This window comes from Oncorhynchus mykiss, chromosome 2, assembly GCF_013265735.2.
Source record: "Oncorhynchus mykiss isolate Arlee chromosome 2, USDA_OmykA_1.1, whole genome shotgun sequence".
Classification (NCBI taxonomy): domain Eukaryota; kingdom Metazoa; phylum Chordata; class Actinopteri; order Salmoniformes; family Salmonidae; genus Oncorhynchus; species Oncorhynchus mykiss.
The window spans coordinates 62281175-62298896 of NC_048566.1; the positions used below are offsets into that span (position 1 = coordinate 62281175).

At 42.8% G+C, this 17722-nt stretch overlaps 1 protein-coding gene across 3 annotated transcripts in view; it reads left to right on the top strand.

The window, feature by feature from the left end:
• The first annotated feature begins 2029 nt into the window (after window positions 1-2029).
• Window positions 2030-17722, top strand: part of fbln1 (fibulin 1) — an 86105-nt gene continuing 70412 nt past the window's right edge. Inside the window, exon 1 of one of the 3 annotated variants that reach the window (XM_036952617.1) lies at window positions 2030-2286. In XM_036952617.1, coding sequence (XP_036808512.1) covers window positions 2187-2286 — 100 coding nt within the window. In that variant the 5' untranslated portion in view covers window positions 2030-2186. The remainder of the gene's footprint in view (window positions 2287-17722) is intronic. The other 2 variants (XM_036952598.1, XM_036952590.1) reach the window with 2 other exon arrangements.

Consider the following 17722-nt stretch of genomic DNA (forward strand, 5'->3'; position numbering starts at 1 on the left):
GCCAGCCGCTACTGGCAGACATAACCAATCACAGATTGACGACATACCATTTAATCTGTCTGTTACCACCACAGACTCCTAAAATAACCTCTCCCTCAACAATGACAAAATGAAGGAGCTGATTGTGGACTACAGGAAAGAACAAAGAGAACACGCCCCCATCCGCATCGACGGGGCCGACGTGGTGAGGAAGGCGCAACAGCTTGAGAGCATTCTGTCAGGTAGTATCTCCGCCTAGTACGGCAACTGCACCGCCTACACCCGCAGAGCTCTCCCAGAGGGTGGTGCAGTAAGCCCAACGCATCACTGGGGGTACACTGCCTGCCCTCCAGGACATCTACAGCACCCAGTGTCACAGGAAGGCCAAGAAGATCATCAAGGACCTCAGCCACCCGAGCCACGGCCTACACACCCTGCTACTATCTAGCAGGTGTAGACAGTACAGGTGCATCAAAGCTGGGACAGAGAGAATGAAATACAGCTTCTATCTCCAGGCCATCAGACTGTTAAATAGTCATCTCTAGCCGGCCTCCGTCCAGTACCCTGCCCTGCACTTTAGTCACTGTCACTAGCTGGCTACCACCCGATACTCTACCCTGCACCTTAGAGACTGCTGTCCTATGCACATAGTCATTGAACACTGGTCATTTTAATACTTATCCATAATAAGATTAGCATTAATACTTTTTCCAGATAAGATTAGCATTAATACTTTTTCCAGATAAGATTAGCATTAATACTTTTTCCAGATAAGATTAGCATTAATACTTTTTCCAGATAAGATTAGCATTAATACTTTTTCCAGATAAGATTAGCATTAATACTTTTTCCAGATAAGATTAGCATTAATACTTTTTCCAGATAAGATTAGCATTAATACTTTTTCCAGATAAGATTAGCATTAATACTTTTTCCAGATAAGATTAGCATTAATACTTTTTCCAGATAAGATTAGCATTAATACTTTTTCCAGATAAGATTAGCATTCCTGCAACATTATTCTGTAGAAATGTAATTTGATCTCTGAAATGTTTTACTAATTGATTGCTCAGCTTATATGTACATACTTTATTCTCAACATGGCTCATCCTGTATAACTTCTGCTGTACATTCCTTTTTCCTACTTATATATTGTCCATACTGTCTATACACATCACCTATTGATATCCCGGACACTCACAGGCTGTCCAATCATTGAGGGGCCTCGTAAGCAGCTCCATCTATGCACTCAAACACGTGGACACATTGTCACACCCTGATCTGTTTCACCTGTCCTCGTTATTGTCTCCACCCCCTCCAGGTGTCACTTGTTTTCCCCAGTGTATTTACCCCTGTGTTTCCTGTCTTTCTGTGCCAGTTCATCTTGTATGTCCAAGCCTACAAGGGTTTTTCCCGATTTCCTGCTGTGCCTTTTTCTAGTCCTCCCGGTTTTGACCCTTGCCTGTTTCTGGACTTTGTACCCACCTGCCTGAACATTCTGCCTGCCCTGACCTTGAGCCTGCCTGCCACTCTGTACCTCCTGGACTCTGATCTGGTTATGACCTTTTGCCTGTCCACAACCATTCTCTTTCCTATTCCCTTCGGATTTATTAAATATCTTTAACTCCAACCATCTGCCTCCTGTGTCTGCATTTGGGTATCGCCTAGTGTCATGATCCGCATTCAACCCAAAGCCTCACTTCTCACACAATGCACCACTGCCAAGCAAAGGTTGCCTTGGCTATCATCACAACAGCAGCAGGTACATATATTTGCACTTAAGTATACCAGCACCCTTGCACTTTACAATGGAGCCGAATGTTCTGTTTTCTCTTTTTTTTCTCAACTGGTTGAATGGCTTTTATTTTATTTTCACCCATCTGCAACTCACCGCAGGTGAGAGAAATTACACAGCAAACGAGAATCACCTGTCTCCAAACAAATTAATTTAGTCCAGGCCAATTTCTGACTTTGATGTAAAACATGTTTTTTTCTTTTTTTGTGGTCCTGTGCAGTTATAAATCAAATGAATACATTGAATACAAATGAATACATGTTCAATTTCAACTTATTTTAGAAGTAGTGAATCATGCAAGGGGGTCCTTATATTTGAGCACTACCGTAGCTACATTTAATGTTCCCACGTATCAGTTTGTAACATTTTGTTTTAAAGGATCAGATTGTAAGCAGTTGAATTGAATCTTTAGATGGAGTCTGCATATCAGAACAAGAACCCTGGAATCCTTATCCAGGTAATAAGACCCAACTTCCCTCAGACCCTACCAGCTTCCCTCCCATACAGGACTGGTATGTATTGGTGTTGCTTGCTATTCTATTACACAGCACCCAACACAATTAAAGAACCAATACAATCATTCTTGTTTATAATATGACATGAGAAATACAGTATCTTCCTTTAAACACAAGGACAACAACATGCACAGGTACTAACTGCAATATCCTGTAAGGGGAACCCAGGGTACAATGACGCTTTGTAATTCGTCATCGCGATAACACGTGGAATTGAACCTTTCAAAAACATGCTTTCACATGTGAAGTGTTCCAAAAAGTCCAAAGAAATTCCCAAACTATCATTTGCAATTCCGGAATTGGGTTCACTTTCTGAATTGACTGGAAGTTAAATGGAATTGACCTCAATGTTGGCTCACACACATGGGACGCAAGCACTTCTGGGAATTGAACTCACAACCTCTTAAGTGCCAACAACCTGAATTTCCTGTTTCACCACCAGGTCTGTGGCCAAGACAGAGATTGGCCACAGATTTATTGGCAAGAATACATTTCCCCAGTGTATTTATCCCTGTGTTTCCTGTGCCTTAAACTGCTGCGCCACTCGGAGCCCTCTAAGGAAGGTCAGTCAACCTGGAAAATGTCAAGAACTTTGAAAGATTCTTTAAGTGCAGTCACAAAAAACATCAATCTCTATGATGAAACTGGCTCTCGTGAGGACCGCCACAGGAAAGGAAGACCCAGAGCTACCTCTGGGGCGGCAGGGTAGTCTAGTGGTTAGAGCGTTGGATGAGTAACCGGAAGGTTGCAAGTTCTAATCCCCAAACTGACAAGGTACAAATCTGTTGTTCTGCCCCTGAACAGGCAGTTAACCCACTGTTCCTAGGCTGTCATTGAAAATAAGAATTTGTTCTTAACTGACTTGCCTAGTAAAATAAAAAAGCTAACTGCACCTCTCAGGTGTCTTTTTAAATACTTCTTAAACCTAGTCCTGGACTAAGAAGCAAGCTCAATGGAGAATCTCCATATAAAATTATTTTAGTCCAGGACTAGGCTTAATCTGTGTCTGGGACATCTCCCCTCAAGGTTTAATAGCAAGTAGTTGATATTTGCACAAGACCACTCTGATTCCATTGCAATGTGCAGTGCTCCTCTGTAGATCATGGCACCTCAGAATGTCAACCAAAGCATCAGTAGTTCTTCCAGTCTTCGATGGCCTCTGTCTATACAAGGTCATCAACCGAGGGGTGTGGCGGTAAATTTCAGCATAAAAGATGTTTGTCAGGTTCTTGTTTTGTAATTTAGTGGAAATCTGCATACACCTACATTTGAAATAGACAACAAAGGACGGTACTTAGAAGTTATCACAAGTTTAGAAAACAGTATCATCATTTAATTCAGTATAACTAATATATTAAAGCAGGTCAAATTTGTGTAAAAACAGAATTGGAATTTTACCTGCAACTCCATGTGCAGAACAGACCAGAGATCAAGGAACCCCTTTACAGAGGGTGTTGGTGACGATCTTGAATTTGAAGCTGTTCTTCCATCCAGTCCACCGAGTGTCAGATCCTGTGTCAGATCCTGCCTCTTTCAGACAGGGGTGTTTTTTAACATGCGCTTCAGCTGCCTTTCCTATTTCTGTCATTTGGGTAAGCCTTGAAACTGTACACCGTAGTAGCAACTTTCTCTAAGATGTCATGTTTTTGGTCTCTATACAACCCAAGATATTATCCATTCAAGGGTTAGCATTTCCTTCTCTAATCTTCAACTCTACCTCTAATGCAAAAGTAGGCACGGCACACACGTCTGGCGGCCACCTACTGAGGAGCCCAGGGGAAGACACATCTGGAACTATTTCTGTGTCAGCTGTAGAACTTGTATCTCCTCCTTTCACCAAATGGTGCACTGTTGCTTTCTGTGGCAACAGAATTGCAATTGGACAGACAGACTAACTTGTGTAGATGATAGCTCATAGGAACAAAGATGTTCTACATACCATGCCTCAGTGACTGCAGAGAAAATATATCTGAGCCATTTTTCAGAACTAAGGCAGCCCCCCACTGACTCCAACTGAAGCAAACATGCCAGGGGCATAGTCTTTGCCATTAACAGTGACATTTGATGTAGTTTCGACTGTTGCTAGTCATCTGTCCCGCAATGTGTACTTGAGCTACTTCTGGTCGTGTTGAAACTAGGATAGTTAACATTAGATGTTTGCGTCAGTGGTGTGAAAAATGACTTCGCCATCGTGTACTGGTGTCTGGTTGCCAATGTCTTTCAAAATGTTCTTAAAATGCTGTGTGCCGTGTACAACCCTTTTGAAGAAACAATGTTTGCCCTCAAACCGCATGGTCCAGAGATGCAAAAAGGGCCCAAAACACTCAATAAGGTTGGGATAGTGCTCAACATAGTGATATTTAGGGCGAAGTCTATACTCAGGGAAGATCTATTTAAGAATTTTTTATTTTTTATTTTTTTCACCTTTATCTAACCAAGGTAGGCTAGTTGAGAACAAGTTCTCATATACAACTGAGACCTGGCCAAGATAAAGCAAAGCAGTGCGACACAAACAACAACAGAGTTACACATGGAATAAACAAACATACAGTCAATAATAAAATAGAAAAAAAGTCTATATACAGTGTGTGCAAATGAGGTAGGATAAGGGAGGTAAGGCAATAAATAGGCATTAGTGGTGAAATAATTACAATATAGCAATTAAACACTGGAGTGATGAATGTGCAAGTAGAGATACTGGGGTGCAATGGAGCAAATAATATGAAATAAATACGTTTGGAGATGAGGTAGTTGGATGGGTTATTTACAGATGGACTATGTACATGTGCAGTGATATGTGAGCTGCTCTGACAGCTGGTGCTTAAAGCTAATGAGGGAGATGTGAGTCTCCAGATTCAGTGATTTTTGCAATGCGGCTGAAGGAGGAATTGGCTTTGGGGGTGACCAGTGAAATATACCTGCTGGAGTGCGTGCAATTGGTGGGTGCTGCTATGGTGACCAGTGAGCTGAGATAAGGTGGGGCTTTACCTAGCAAAGACTTATAGATGACCTGGAGCCAGTGAGTTTGGTGACGAATATGAAGCGAGGGCCAGCCAACGAGAGCATACAGGTCACAGTGGTGGGTCGTATAAGGGGCTTTGGTGACAAAATGGATGGCACTGTGATAGACTGCATCCAATTTGCTGAATAGAGTGTTGGAGGCTATTTTGTAAATGACATCGCCGAAGTCAAGGATTGGTAGGATGGTCAGTTTTACGAGGGTATGTTTGGCAGCATGAGTGAAGGATGCTTTGTTGCGAAATAGAAAGCCGATTCTAGATTTAATTTTGGATTGGAGATGCTTAATGTGAGTCTGGAAGGAGAGTTTAGTCTAACCAGACACCTAGGTATTTGTAGTTGTCCACACATTCTAAGTAAGAACCGTTCAGAGTAGTGATGCTGGACGGGCGGGCAGGTGTGGGCAGCGATCGGTTGAAGAGCATGCATTTAGTTTTACTTGCATTTAAGAGCAATTGGAGGCCACGGAAGGGGAATTGTATGGCATTGAAGCTCGTCTGGAGGTTAGTTAACACAGTGTCCAAAGAGGGGCCAGAAGTATACAGAATGGTGTCGTATGCGTAGAGGTGGATTAGAGAATCACCAGCAGCAAGAGCGACATCATTGATGTATACAGAGAAAAGAGTCGGCCCGAGGATTGAACCCCGTGGCACCCCCATAGAGACTGCCAGAGGTCCGGACAACAGGCCCTCTGATTTGACACACTAAATTCTATTAGAGAAGTAGTTGGTGAACCAGGCGAAGCAGTCATTTGAGAAACCAAGGCTGTGGAGTCTGCCGATAAGAATACGGTGATTGACAGAGTCGAAAGCCTTGGCCAGGTCGATGAATACAGCTCCACAGTATTGTCTCTTATCAATGACGATTATGATATCGTTTAGGACCTTGTGAGCGTGGTTGAGGTGCACCTATGACCACCACGGAAACCAGATTGCGTAGCTGAGAAGGTACGGTGGGATTCGAAATGGTCGGTGATCTGTTTGTTAGCGTGGCTTTCGAAGACCTTAGAAGTCTTACCTCCACTGTCTGTGGTCACTAATTTTACACTGCAAATACTCAATGGTCTCATCTATAAACGCTGGACACAATGCCAATTCTACCACTTCTTTCAAGTCCATCAAAACTGCCCATGAGCCATCAACCTCTGGGACTTCACTGCCACACTGACAATGGAAGTATTCTGAGGAGAGTGGCATTCTCATGTCCATTACTCTCTATTGTCCCTTTAGATGTGAATGTCTTGGGAATGGGCTGTGGTCTTTGATATGATAACAATGCTATTTCCCTGTTTAAATAGTCGAAAGTGAAGTACTTAAGGCAAATCATCTCTTTAAGGCAAAGAGACAGCTCAACAAGCATAATAACTTCCAAAATATCTGGTGGAAAAGTGATAAATTGGAAATAATGCAGTGACTCATGCAGGACACAATCTGTTCTCACACCAATCTGACTGCTCAGAGTAACAATTTTCACAACATTTTGTACATTGTCATGGTTGGATTTAGTTCTCAGGCTAAACTCTCCTTCTCTGACTTCATTGGACTGAAACTGTTTGTTGGTGGCCATACAGAATCTACAAAGTATATAAGACTCTAGAAACCCTCCCAGTCCATGGGCAGCAAGATTGTCAGCCGAAATACAAAAGATGGTTCCCTTGACACCCCCCCCCCCCCCCCCCTCCGACCAATGGATTCAATGAAAACGCCATCTTGTTCAAGAGAACGAATGTCATGTAATAATGGTACATGTACAGCTGCCCAACTATACTTTTGGAGGTCTGTCACTTTACACAGCATGGCAAGATGTGTAGTGTCTAAGGCTGTTCAATATTTACTGGGTAGATTGGCTAGGACTCAGTATACTGCTGATAGTTTGAACTTTTCTGGATGCGTCAAGTGGGTTAGCGGTTTCTAAATCAGCAATATAAAACTAAAATTTTTTAAATAGAAAAAGCTACATTTAGTTTCAGCTGACTCCTCAATTCACCAATGTCATCATTGTCTGAAGCATCATCTGTTTCTGTGCTCTGGCTGGGATATTCTTCGTATAAGTCATCTGAGCTAGCGGCAGGGGTGTTTTCAGTTTGTTGACAATGTCATTACTAAAATCTGACCTAACACTCACTTGGTGTGTCCTACTCTTGTGTGAATTAGATGACGAGTGCACATTTGTGCGGTAATCCCAACTATTAAATGGGCATGCCACCATCTCATGCTTCTTTAAATGCACCCTAAGGTGACTGAAGAGTACAGATTCAAAGAAACGTTGCTTGAATGTACTGTGGCAGACCAGGGGGGTTTGATCAAGACCTTTACACAGATCAGACACGGACAGTGTGATACCTCAGTTTCAAGAGTGTTTATTTATAACAATAAAGAAAAAAATGTTCTCTTCCAGGTTACCGCCTTCTGGGCTCCGGGGAATGGTGTCTCCTCTGGGGTAGAACACCGATGCCCTCAGTTCGAGCAATTCGTCTGGGCCGTTTGTCCGGTTGCAACCTCTCACTACCTCCAACCCACCCTCCTGGCAGCTTTATGGGCCCCATATGGCTGGTGAGCAACCAAGCCCTTGATTACTCACCAGCCCCAATTATTCCTGGCGGAGGACCTGTCGAGATCTTGCACATCCAGCAGAGGGAGCCACCACCGTGTGATGTATGCTCTGTCACCAGGCCTTGACAAGTCTCCCCCTGGTGGCTTGTCTGCAGTACACCCCCCCCCCCCTCCTTAGCTCTGTCGGGGAGGGGGCGGTCGTCAGTGCGATGTACGTCTCCCTTCTTGATAGGGCATCCGTGTTCCCATGCTTTGCCCCTGAATTGTGCACAACAGAAAAAGATGTGTTGAAGTGACAAGAACCACCTGGTGACCTGATCATTGGTCTGTGACAGGGTGAAGTGCGTGCCCAACAGGTAATATTGAAGAGTGTCTAGAGCCCACTTCACTGCTAGACACTCTTTCTCGACAATCAAGTACTTATTTCTTTGGGGTATCAACTTCCGGCTTATGTGCATGATGGGGTGTTCCTCCCCATCGTGTACATGGAACGTGTAAGTGTCTCAGGCACATTTGTGCGGTAATCCCAACTATTAATCCCAACTAATTAGTTTAGTAATAAACTAATAATCCCAACTAATCCCAACCGTATACCGATGCACGAGCATCGTAAGAGGGAAGACTATAGCTGCAAAGTTGGAGATAAACCAGCTATAGTATCCCGCCAGCCCCTGGAAGGACTTGACTTGTGTCTCGGTGTGGAGAATGGGCCAGTCAGGAACCGCCTGCACCTTCCTCTCCTGGGGCTTGACGTTCTCCCGTCCGATCAAATATCCCAGGTACTCCACCTACTCAAACTCCAACTTGCATTTCCTGGGTTTCGCTGTCAACCCAGCTTGCCTGAACACGTCCAGTACCACCTGGAGGCAGGTCAGGGGCTCTTCCCAACCTTGGCTGTGGATGATGATGTTGTCTAAATAGGCTGCTGCGTACTGTTGGTGGGGTCGAAGGACTCGGTCCATCAGAAGCTGGATCGTGGCTCCATGGAGACAGACCGGGAAGACCCGGTATTGGTATAAGCCGTCCGGTGTCGAGAATGCCATCTTCTCCCGGGAGGAGGCTGCCATGGGTACCTGCCTATATCCCTTGGTCAGGTCCAGGGTGCGGATATACCAGACCTTTCCCAACCGGTCGATGAGCTCGTCTACCCTAGGGATGAGGTAGGTACGAACAAAATGATGTCGTTCACCCTCAGGAAGTCATTGCAGAAATGCAGACTACCCTCCGGTTTGGATGTTGGTGTGGATGTGGTGTTCAATGAGGGTCGTTTGGCCCAGTTCGATCGATGAGCTCCAGGAGTATTTGCTTCTGGGCTGGTCCGAGGTCCTCATTGCTCGGGATCATCACTGGTCCAGTCGATGTCCTGGGTTTTGACCACAATACAGCCAATGCTGTCCTCACGTGCCACCTCTTCAATAGGTTCACGTGGTAAATCTGTTGGGGTTTCTGTCTCCCAGGCTGCCGTACGCGGTAATTTACGGGTCACCTCGTAGGCCCGTACCATGTTGCCAGGAACTTACTCTCTGCGGTGGGGATTAAAACTAGCACCTTGTCACCCTCATGGATCTCTCAAATCAAACATTATGTCACATGCTCCGAATACAACAAGTTTAGACCTTACCGTGAAATGCTTACTTACAAGCCCATAACCAACAGTGCAGTTTAAGAAGAGTTTGACCAAATAAACTCAAGTAAAACATTTTTTTTTAAATGAACACAATAAAATAACAATAACGAGGCTATATACAGTGGGTACCAGTACCGAGTCAGTTTGCGAGGGTACAGGTTCGTTGAGGTAATTTGTACATGTAGGTAGAGGTGAAGTGACTACGCATAGATAATAAACAGCGAGTAATACTGGCCATTTTGATGAATTGTTCAGCAGTCTTCCCCACCACCGTCATTTTCAAATCATACTATCTAGCTAGCTAGCTCTAGCCAGCTAACCTACCTGACAGCTAGCTAACTAGCTAATGTTAGCCCTGCTGGCACTTGCCAGTTAACCAGATTGCTAGCTTGACCGATATCTATTCGACAAAACATAAACGCACAATACAGTTAATCATTATTATATTTTTGCCATTAATAAGAAAGTATTCACTGTTGCAGGGACCGTCAGCAATGTTGGAATGATTTTGAAATACCACATGTGTGCCTTTGAACATGGACATATGATGTCAGACGTAATCAAGGTCAAACTTGACAGATATGTGTGCCTGTCAATATATCATCAGAAGTCTTGTTTACACAAACTCTCTGATACATTTCATCTGAATAAATGAATACCAGTCTCACGAAATCAAAAGGGAGGTGCATGGATTGGAACCTAAAACAATTATTTTGCTACAATGTTTTGACTTATATGTTTACAGAACTTAATCAAATTATTGAATAATACTGTTCGGGTTTATAATGCATGTAGGCTACTTTACTGCATAAATGGAAACCATAAATGTCAACCATAAATGTCAATCGACTCGTGTGCACGCCTACAGGAGATTTTTGAAGTAGCCTAATCAGATTAAAACATTGACTGGTTGTGTTTATGCCAAATATAAAAAGTAATAATTTTTAAAAAGTTAAATGATAAATATTTAGGCTATAATGAAGCGCTAGGTTCTAGGTGTGCAAGAAATAGCCGTTTGGATTGGGGCAAGACTAACTTTTCTGAATAACTGGGCCTGCCTGGAAGGAGCATGTTGAATGTGGCCACATTATTGTAGGGAGACTTGGAAGAATGATGATCTGAAGCAGACAGCGAGTTCAGTATCAAATCTAATCAAATATGATTGGTCGTATACACATATTTAGCAGATGTTATTCCGGGTGTAGTGAAATGCTTGTGATCCTAGCTCTAACAGTGCAGTAATATCTAACCATTCACAACAATACACACACATCTAAAATTAAAATAATGCAATTAAGAAAAATCAAAATATTAGGACAAACAATGTCAGAGTTTGGAGTATATAAGGTGCCTTCGGGGAGTATTCAGACCCCTTGACTTTTTCCACATTTTGTTACATTACAGCCTCATTCTAAAATGGATTAAATTACTTTTTTTCGTCATCAATCTACATACAATAACCCATAATAACAAAACGAAAACAGGTTTTTAGAAATGTTTGCAAATGTATTAAAAATAAAAACGAATACCTTATTTACATAAGTATTCAGACCCTTTGCTATGAGACTCAATTGAGCTCAGGTGCATCCTTTTTCCATTGATCATCCTTGATCTTTTTACATCTTGATTGGAGTCCACCTGTGGTAAATTCAATTGATTGGACATGGTTTGGAAGGCACACACCTGTCTATATAAGGTCCCACAGTTGACAGTGCATGTCATAAAAAAACAAGCCATGAGGTTGAAGGAATTGTCTGTAGAGCTCCGAGACAGGATTTTGTCAAGGCACAGATCTGGGGAAGGGTACCAAAACATTTCTGCAGCATTGAAGGTCCCCAAGAACACAGTGGCCTCCATCATTCTTAAATAGAAGAAGTAACCACCTATACTCTTCCTAGAGCTGGTTGCCCGGCCAAACTGAGCAATCGTGGGAGAAGGGCCTTGGTCAGGGAGGGGAGGGAGGTGACCAAGAACCTGATGGTCACGCTGACAGAGCTCTAGAGCTGACAGAGCTCTGTGGAGATGGGAGAACCTTCCAGAAGGACAACCATCTCTGCAACACTCCACCAATCAGGCCTTTATGGTAGAGTGGCCCGAAGGAAGCATCTCAGATTCTCTGGTCTGATGAAACCAAGATTGAACTATTTGGCCTGAATGCAAAGTGTCACGTCTGGAGGCAACCTGGCACCATCCCTACGGTGAAGCATGATGATGGCAGCGTCATGCTGTGGGGATGTTTTTCAGTGGCAGGGACTTGGAGACTAGTCAGGATTGAGGCAAAGATGAACGGAGCAAAGTACAGAGAGATCCTTGATGAAAACCTGCTTCAGTGCGCTCAGAACCTCATACTGGGGCAAAGGTTCACCTTACAACAGGACAACAACCGTAAGCACACAGTCAAGACAACGCAGGAGTGGATTTGGGACATGTCTCCGAATGTCAGGTCTCCCGGATGGCGCAGTGGTTAAGGGCACTGTACTGCAGCACCAGCTGTGCCACCAGAGACTCTGGGTTTGCGCCCAGGCTCTGTCGTAACCGGCCGTGACCGGGAGGTCCGTGGGGCGACACACAATTGGCCTAGCGTCGTCTGGGTTAGGGAGGGGTTGGCCGGTAGGGAAATCCTTGTCTCATCGCGCACCAGCGACTCCTGTGGCGGGCCGGGCACAGTGCACGCTAACCAAGGCTGCCAGGTGCACAGTGTTTCCTCCGTCACATTGGTGCGGCTGATAAAAGAAAAAGTCTCAATGTCCTTGAGTGGCTGAGCCAGAGGCCGGACTTGAACTCGATCGAACATCTCTGGAGAGACCAGAAAATAGCTGTGCAGCAGCGCTCCCCATCCAACCTGACAGAGCTTGAGAGGATCTACAGAGAATAATGGGAAAAACTCCCTCAAAAAGACTTGAGTCTGTAATTGCTGCCAAAGGTGCTTCAAACAAAGTACAGTGGCTTGCGAAAATATTCACCCCCCTTGACATTTTTCCTATTATTTGCTTTGCAACATGGAATTAAAATAGATTTTTGGGGGTTTGTGTAATTTGATTTACACTTTGAAGATGCAAAATATTTTTTTGTGTGAAACAAACAAGAAATAAGACAAAAGAAAACAGAACTTGAGAGTGCATAACTATTCACCCCACCAAAGTCAATACTTTGAAATACCTTTCTCAGCAATTACAGCTGCAAGTCTCTTGGGGTATGTCTCTCTATATGTCTCTCTCTACATCTAGCCACTGGGATTTTTGCCCAGTCTTCAAGGCAAAACTGCTTCAGCTCCTTCAAGTTGGATGGGTTCCGCTGGTGTACAGCAATCTTGAAATCATACCACAGAGTCTCCCACGTGCCTTTTGGCAAACACCAAACGTGTTTGCTTATTTTTTTCTTTAAGCAATGGCTTTTTTTGGCCACTCTTAGGTAAAGCACAGCTCTGTGAAGTGTATGTCTTAAAGTGGTCATATGTGGACAGATACTCCGATCTCCACTCTGGAGCTTCGCAGCTCCATCAGGGTTATCTTTGGTCTCTTTGTTTCCTCTCTGATTAATGCCCTCTTTGCCTGGTCCGTGAGTTTTGGTGGGCGGCCCTCTTGGCAGGTTTGTTGTGGTGCCATATTCTTTACATTTTTAAATAGTGGATTTAATGGTGCTCCGTGGGATGTTCGAAGTTTCTGATATTTTTTTATAACCCAACCCTGATCTGTACTTCTCCCCCACTTTGTCTCTGACCTGTTTGGAGAGATCCTTGGTCTTCATGGTGCCGTTTGCTTAGTGGTGTTGCAGTCTTTGGGGCCTATCAGAATTTTTTTAACATGTAATTGTTTTCATTTCCCTTCACCATTTTGGTATATTTTGTGTGTGTCCATTACATGAAAACCAAATGAAAATCAATTTAAATTACACGTTGTAATGCAACAAAATAGGAAAAACGCCAAGGGGAATGAATAATTTTGCAAGGCACTGTAATTGAAGGGCCTGAAAACTTATGACAATGTATTATTTCAGTTTTAATTTTAATATATTTGCTAAAATTTCTAAAACCTGTTTTTGATTTGTCATTATGAGGTATTGTGTGTAGATTGATGAGGGAAGAAAAACAATTTAGTCAATTTTAGAATAAAGCTGTAACGTAACACATTTTAAAGGAGTCTGCATACACTGTGTATGTGTATATATATGATGGGATGTATAGACATGATGGATAGAATATCTGTAGAACACATAGGATAGAATAGTGTGTGTATATACACACAGCAATAGCTGAATAGGATGTCATTGACTAGAATGCAGCATTTTTATTTAACTAGGCAAGTCAGTTAAGAACACATTCTTAATTTCAATGACAGCCTAGGAACAGGGGATTAACTGCCTTGTTCAGGGGCGAGAATTACAAATGTTTATCTTGTTAGCTCGGGGATTCAATATTGCAACCTTTCGGTTACAAGTCCAACACTCTAACCACTAGGCTACCTGCCTTAAAAAACATATGAAATTAGTAAAACAATATGTAAACATTATTAAAGTGACTAGTGTTCCATTATTAAAATGACTAGTGATTCCATGTCTATGTACATAGGGCAGCAGCCTCTAAGGTGCCGGGTTGAGTAACTGGGTGGTAGCCAGCTAGTGACAGTGACTAAGTTCAGCTGGGTGGAGGCTGGCTAGTGATGGTTATTTAAAGGACTGATGGCCTTGAGATAGAAGCTGTTTTTCAGTCTCTCGGCTCCAGCTTTGACGCACCTGTACTGACCTCGCTTCTGGATGGGAGTAGGTGAACAGACTGTGGCTTGGGTGGTTGATGTCCTTGATTTCTTCTGGCCTTCCTGTGACATCGGGGGCTGTAAAAATACAGCCAGCTACTGTGCCTTTCTAAACTAGATCCAAATCGAATTAAACTTTCAAACCACTGGGCTTTTGCACTGTTATTAAAATTATATTTTCACTGCAGCCTAGAGTATAATTGTGTACTCACTTCAAAAGAAGAATGTTCTCAAGTGAGTACAAAACTATTCATTTATATTAAACCTTACATAGGCAAGTCAGTTTAGAACAAATTATTATTTACAATGACTGTCTACCAGGGAACAGTGGGTTAACTGTCTTGTTCAGGGGCAGATCAACAGATTTTTACCTTGTCAGCTCTGGGATTTGATCCAGCAACCTTTCAGTTACTGGCCCAACACTCTAACCACTGGGCTACCAGCCACCCCATTGTGGTGTTGTTGGCTACTTTAGTCTAGGTAGGATAATTGTATTGTCCCTAAACAAGTTCAATAGGGGAGCTTTCTGATTCATGTCTTCACTGTTCTTTCATGCGCAATGATGCACCTGGCCTGTCTATATCAGTTATTTCTATTTGTTCTCGTCGATTCATATTGAATATTGATGCAGCTTTGAATGCTTTTATATGCGGTATGAGTTAGCCTATTGCAGATCTGGACAAACGATCCACCTACCACAATTGTCACTATGAATGGTGGATAGAGGGCAAGATATACTGTTACTGACCTGTGGTATAGTAAGAAGTTAGCACATGGAAAAACGTAGTACATAAAGGAAGTACCAAAACACCTTGATTATAGGGGAGGATCATGCAAGCAGATGAGGAAATGTGGCTAGGATAGAAGAAAATACATAGTAAAACCTGCAAAAGAGCAAAAAAGCGCATTACCCTACCCTGTGCCCAATAAAAAAAAGCACAAAGCAAAATAAATGCAAAATAAAAAGTTTGACAACCCTCCCCTGTCTTGGACCCTCCCCCCAGTAAATTGCAATCTGGCCCTAAAATAATATCATGTTACCATTGGTGCATTAAAATGAGAGTTAGGGTGATACACCTTGAGCCCTTAATAATGAACCCAAGTGTTTGACATGGGGGAAGGGACCAGTAACTTTATGATCAAACTTTATCAATGTAGAAGGAACAGTAAATGCTCACACTTTGGTCATCATACTTTAACCTGGTTTCCTTCCAATTTCATGATAAACATGATTTTGCCTGTTTGTGACCTTTAAAACCTTCACCATCGTAGTGCAGATGTTGGTGATAAAATGTGAATTATTGGATATCCTCCCTCTGGCTAGATTCCAACAGGAATTACTACTAATCAATTTTTCTGGACCCCAGGAAGAGTAACTAATGTGTATCCATACTAAATGCAAATCACTTCACAAACCAGCATATTGCGACTTGCAGGTCTGATATGGCCCATGAGCCAGGATTCTCCGACCACACCGTTGAGGCTAACTAAATGCCTTATCAAAGGTATAATATGTGGTCATAAAGGAGTTACTTTTAATTGAAACACATTCACTTAGGCAGTCACTTGAATGCAGCAACCATGTCTTTGTGAATAACAAACACAGTCGTGTGGGAATCTCTCACATTCACTCGAAAGGCGTGCTGTGAAATATGCAAATACAGCTGTACACCCTACAGTGTTAAAACAGCACCCCCGGTGTTTAGTGTTTGAAACCTTAACACCTGAATAAACGTGTTCATGTGTTTTAAAAAAGTGTTACAGTGAATAAACATGTTCTGGTGTTTACAATCTAAGCACTGTGGCGTGTTTTCATTTCAATTCTAAATGCCTTGACGTGTTTAAAAGGTGTTGCAGAAAAGTGTTCAGTCATGTGATCAGATCCTAAACACTTGGTTTTGCAGTGTATGATGAGAAACATTTGGGAGAATTACTCTTTGTTGTTTTTCAAATCGTGATAACCTCCGTATTTTGCTGTAGATGCTGCCAGAGAATCCGCAGACCATGAACGCCTATAAATCTGTCCATTTGTGAAGAGCAAGCTGGGGTCCAGGCAGAGCCCCTGCTACAGGAGCCCCGCTGAGTTTGTCTCGGACATCCGAATCATCTTCAGGAATGGTGCAGCATTCAGGCAGATAGACACACAGCACAAACTTGCCCCAGAAGAGTCCCTTGCCTAAGGTTACACGGACATGCAAATTGCTCTGTTATTGTGTGTGGACAAACTGTTTGACAGTGTTTCCGTATTTTACATTTTAGTTTTAGCAGATGCTCTTATCCAGAGTGACTTAAGGTCAATGCATTCAACTAGATTTAAAAAAAAAACAACGTACGTCTGTCCTCTCGTCTCTCCCATGTCAGGCTGCCACTGCAGGGAGAAACCTGGAAAGGTTCTCTTGAGGAGCAGCTAAAGAGCCTATACCCTAAATTAATGTTCCCAGAGGTCAGGTCTGAGGTCATCAGTCCTGTGACCCTTCCCATCTCTCCTCCCCCTCACACAGCCCATGATGAGGAATGCTCCCGTCATGCAAAGTGTGACCCAGGATGAGACCCAGGATGTGTATATTCCTGCTCCGCTAAACTCACCAAAAGGTCTGTCAATAACACTCCCAGTACTAGCCTATACTAGTAATTCATCTCATCCTATGAGAAAATCTAATTTTGTTAGATCTGCTAAAATACTCTGTCCATGTTCTGTGATTGAATCTTTTTCCACAATAGAACTGTGAAGCAGGGTACCAAAACGATTTCCTCCTACTATACCCGGACGCTACTGGATTAGACTGGTTTGCATGAATTATGTAGTAATACACTGTAGCTTTGACTAAAGACCCCGAGTATCAAATGAAAACAGAGAAACAGAAAGTGTTCGATAATCCAGCAGCCTGTGTGGATCTGGTTCTTGTAACAGGGCTTGTGTATTTTCTGGGGAGTAAGAACAGTGACAATGTTAATCCAGTTTTAAGCCAGTAAAGTGAAAACAGGTCAAAGGAATCAAACCAGCCTGAGAAAATCTAAGATATTTATGTTTTTATTGCAAGACTGCATGAGGTGTTAGTTTTATGAACCTGTCAGCTGTGCAAGGTCTATTTGTTCAGACCTACGCTACACTCTTAGAAAAAAAGGTGCTAAGTAGAACCATCTAGGGTTCTTCAGTTTGTCCCCATAGGCAGAACCCTTTATGTAGTGTTCTTCATGGAACCCTCTATTAAGGGCTCTACAAAGAACCCTTTTTAACTTTGAAAGGTTCTTCCTAGAACCCTCTATGAACGCTTCCACCAGCCTTATTAAAAAATGATATTTTTATGACAATACATGAACATACACTGAGTCTACAAAACATTAAGGACACCTGCTTATTGCATGACATACTGTAGACTGACCAGGTGATGTCACTTCAATCAGTGTAGATGAAGAGGAGGAGAGAGGCTAATTAAGGATTTTTAAGCCTTGAGACAATTGAGACATGGATTGTGTATGTGTGC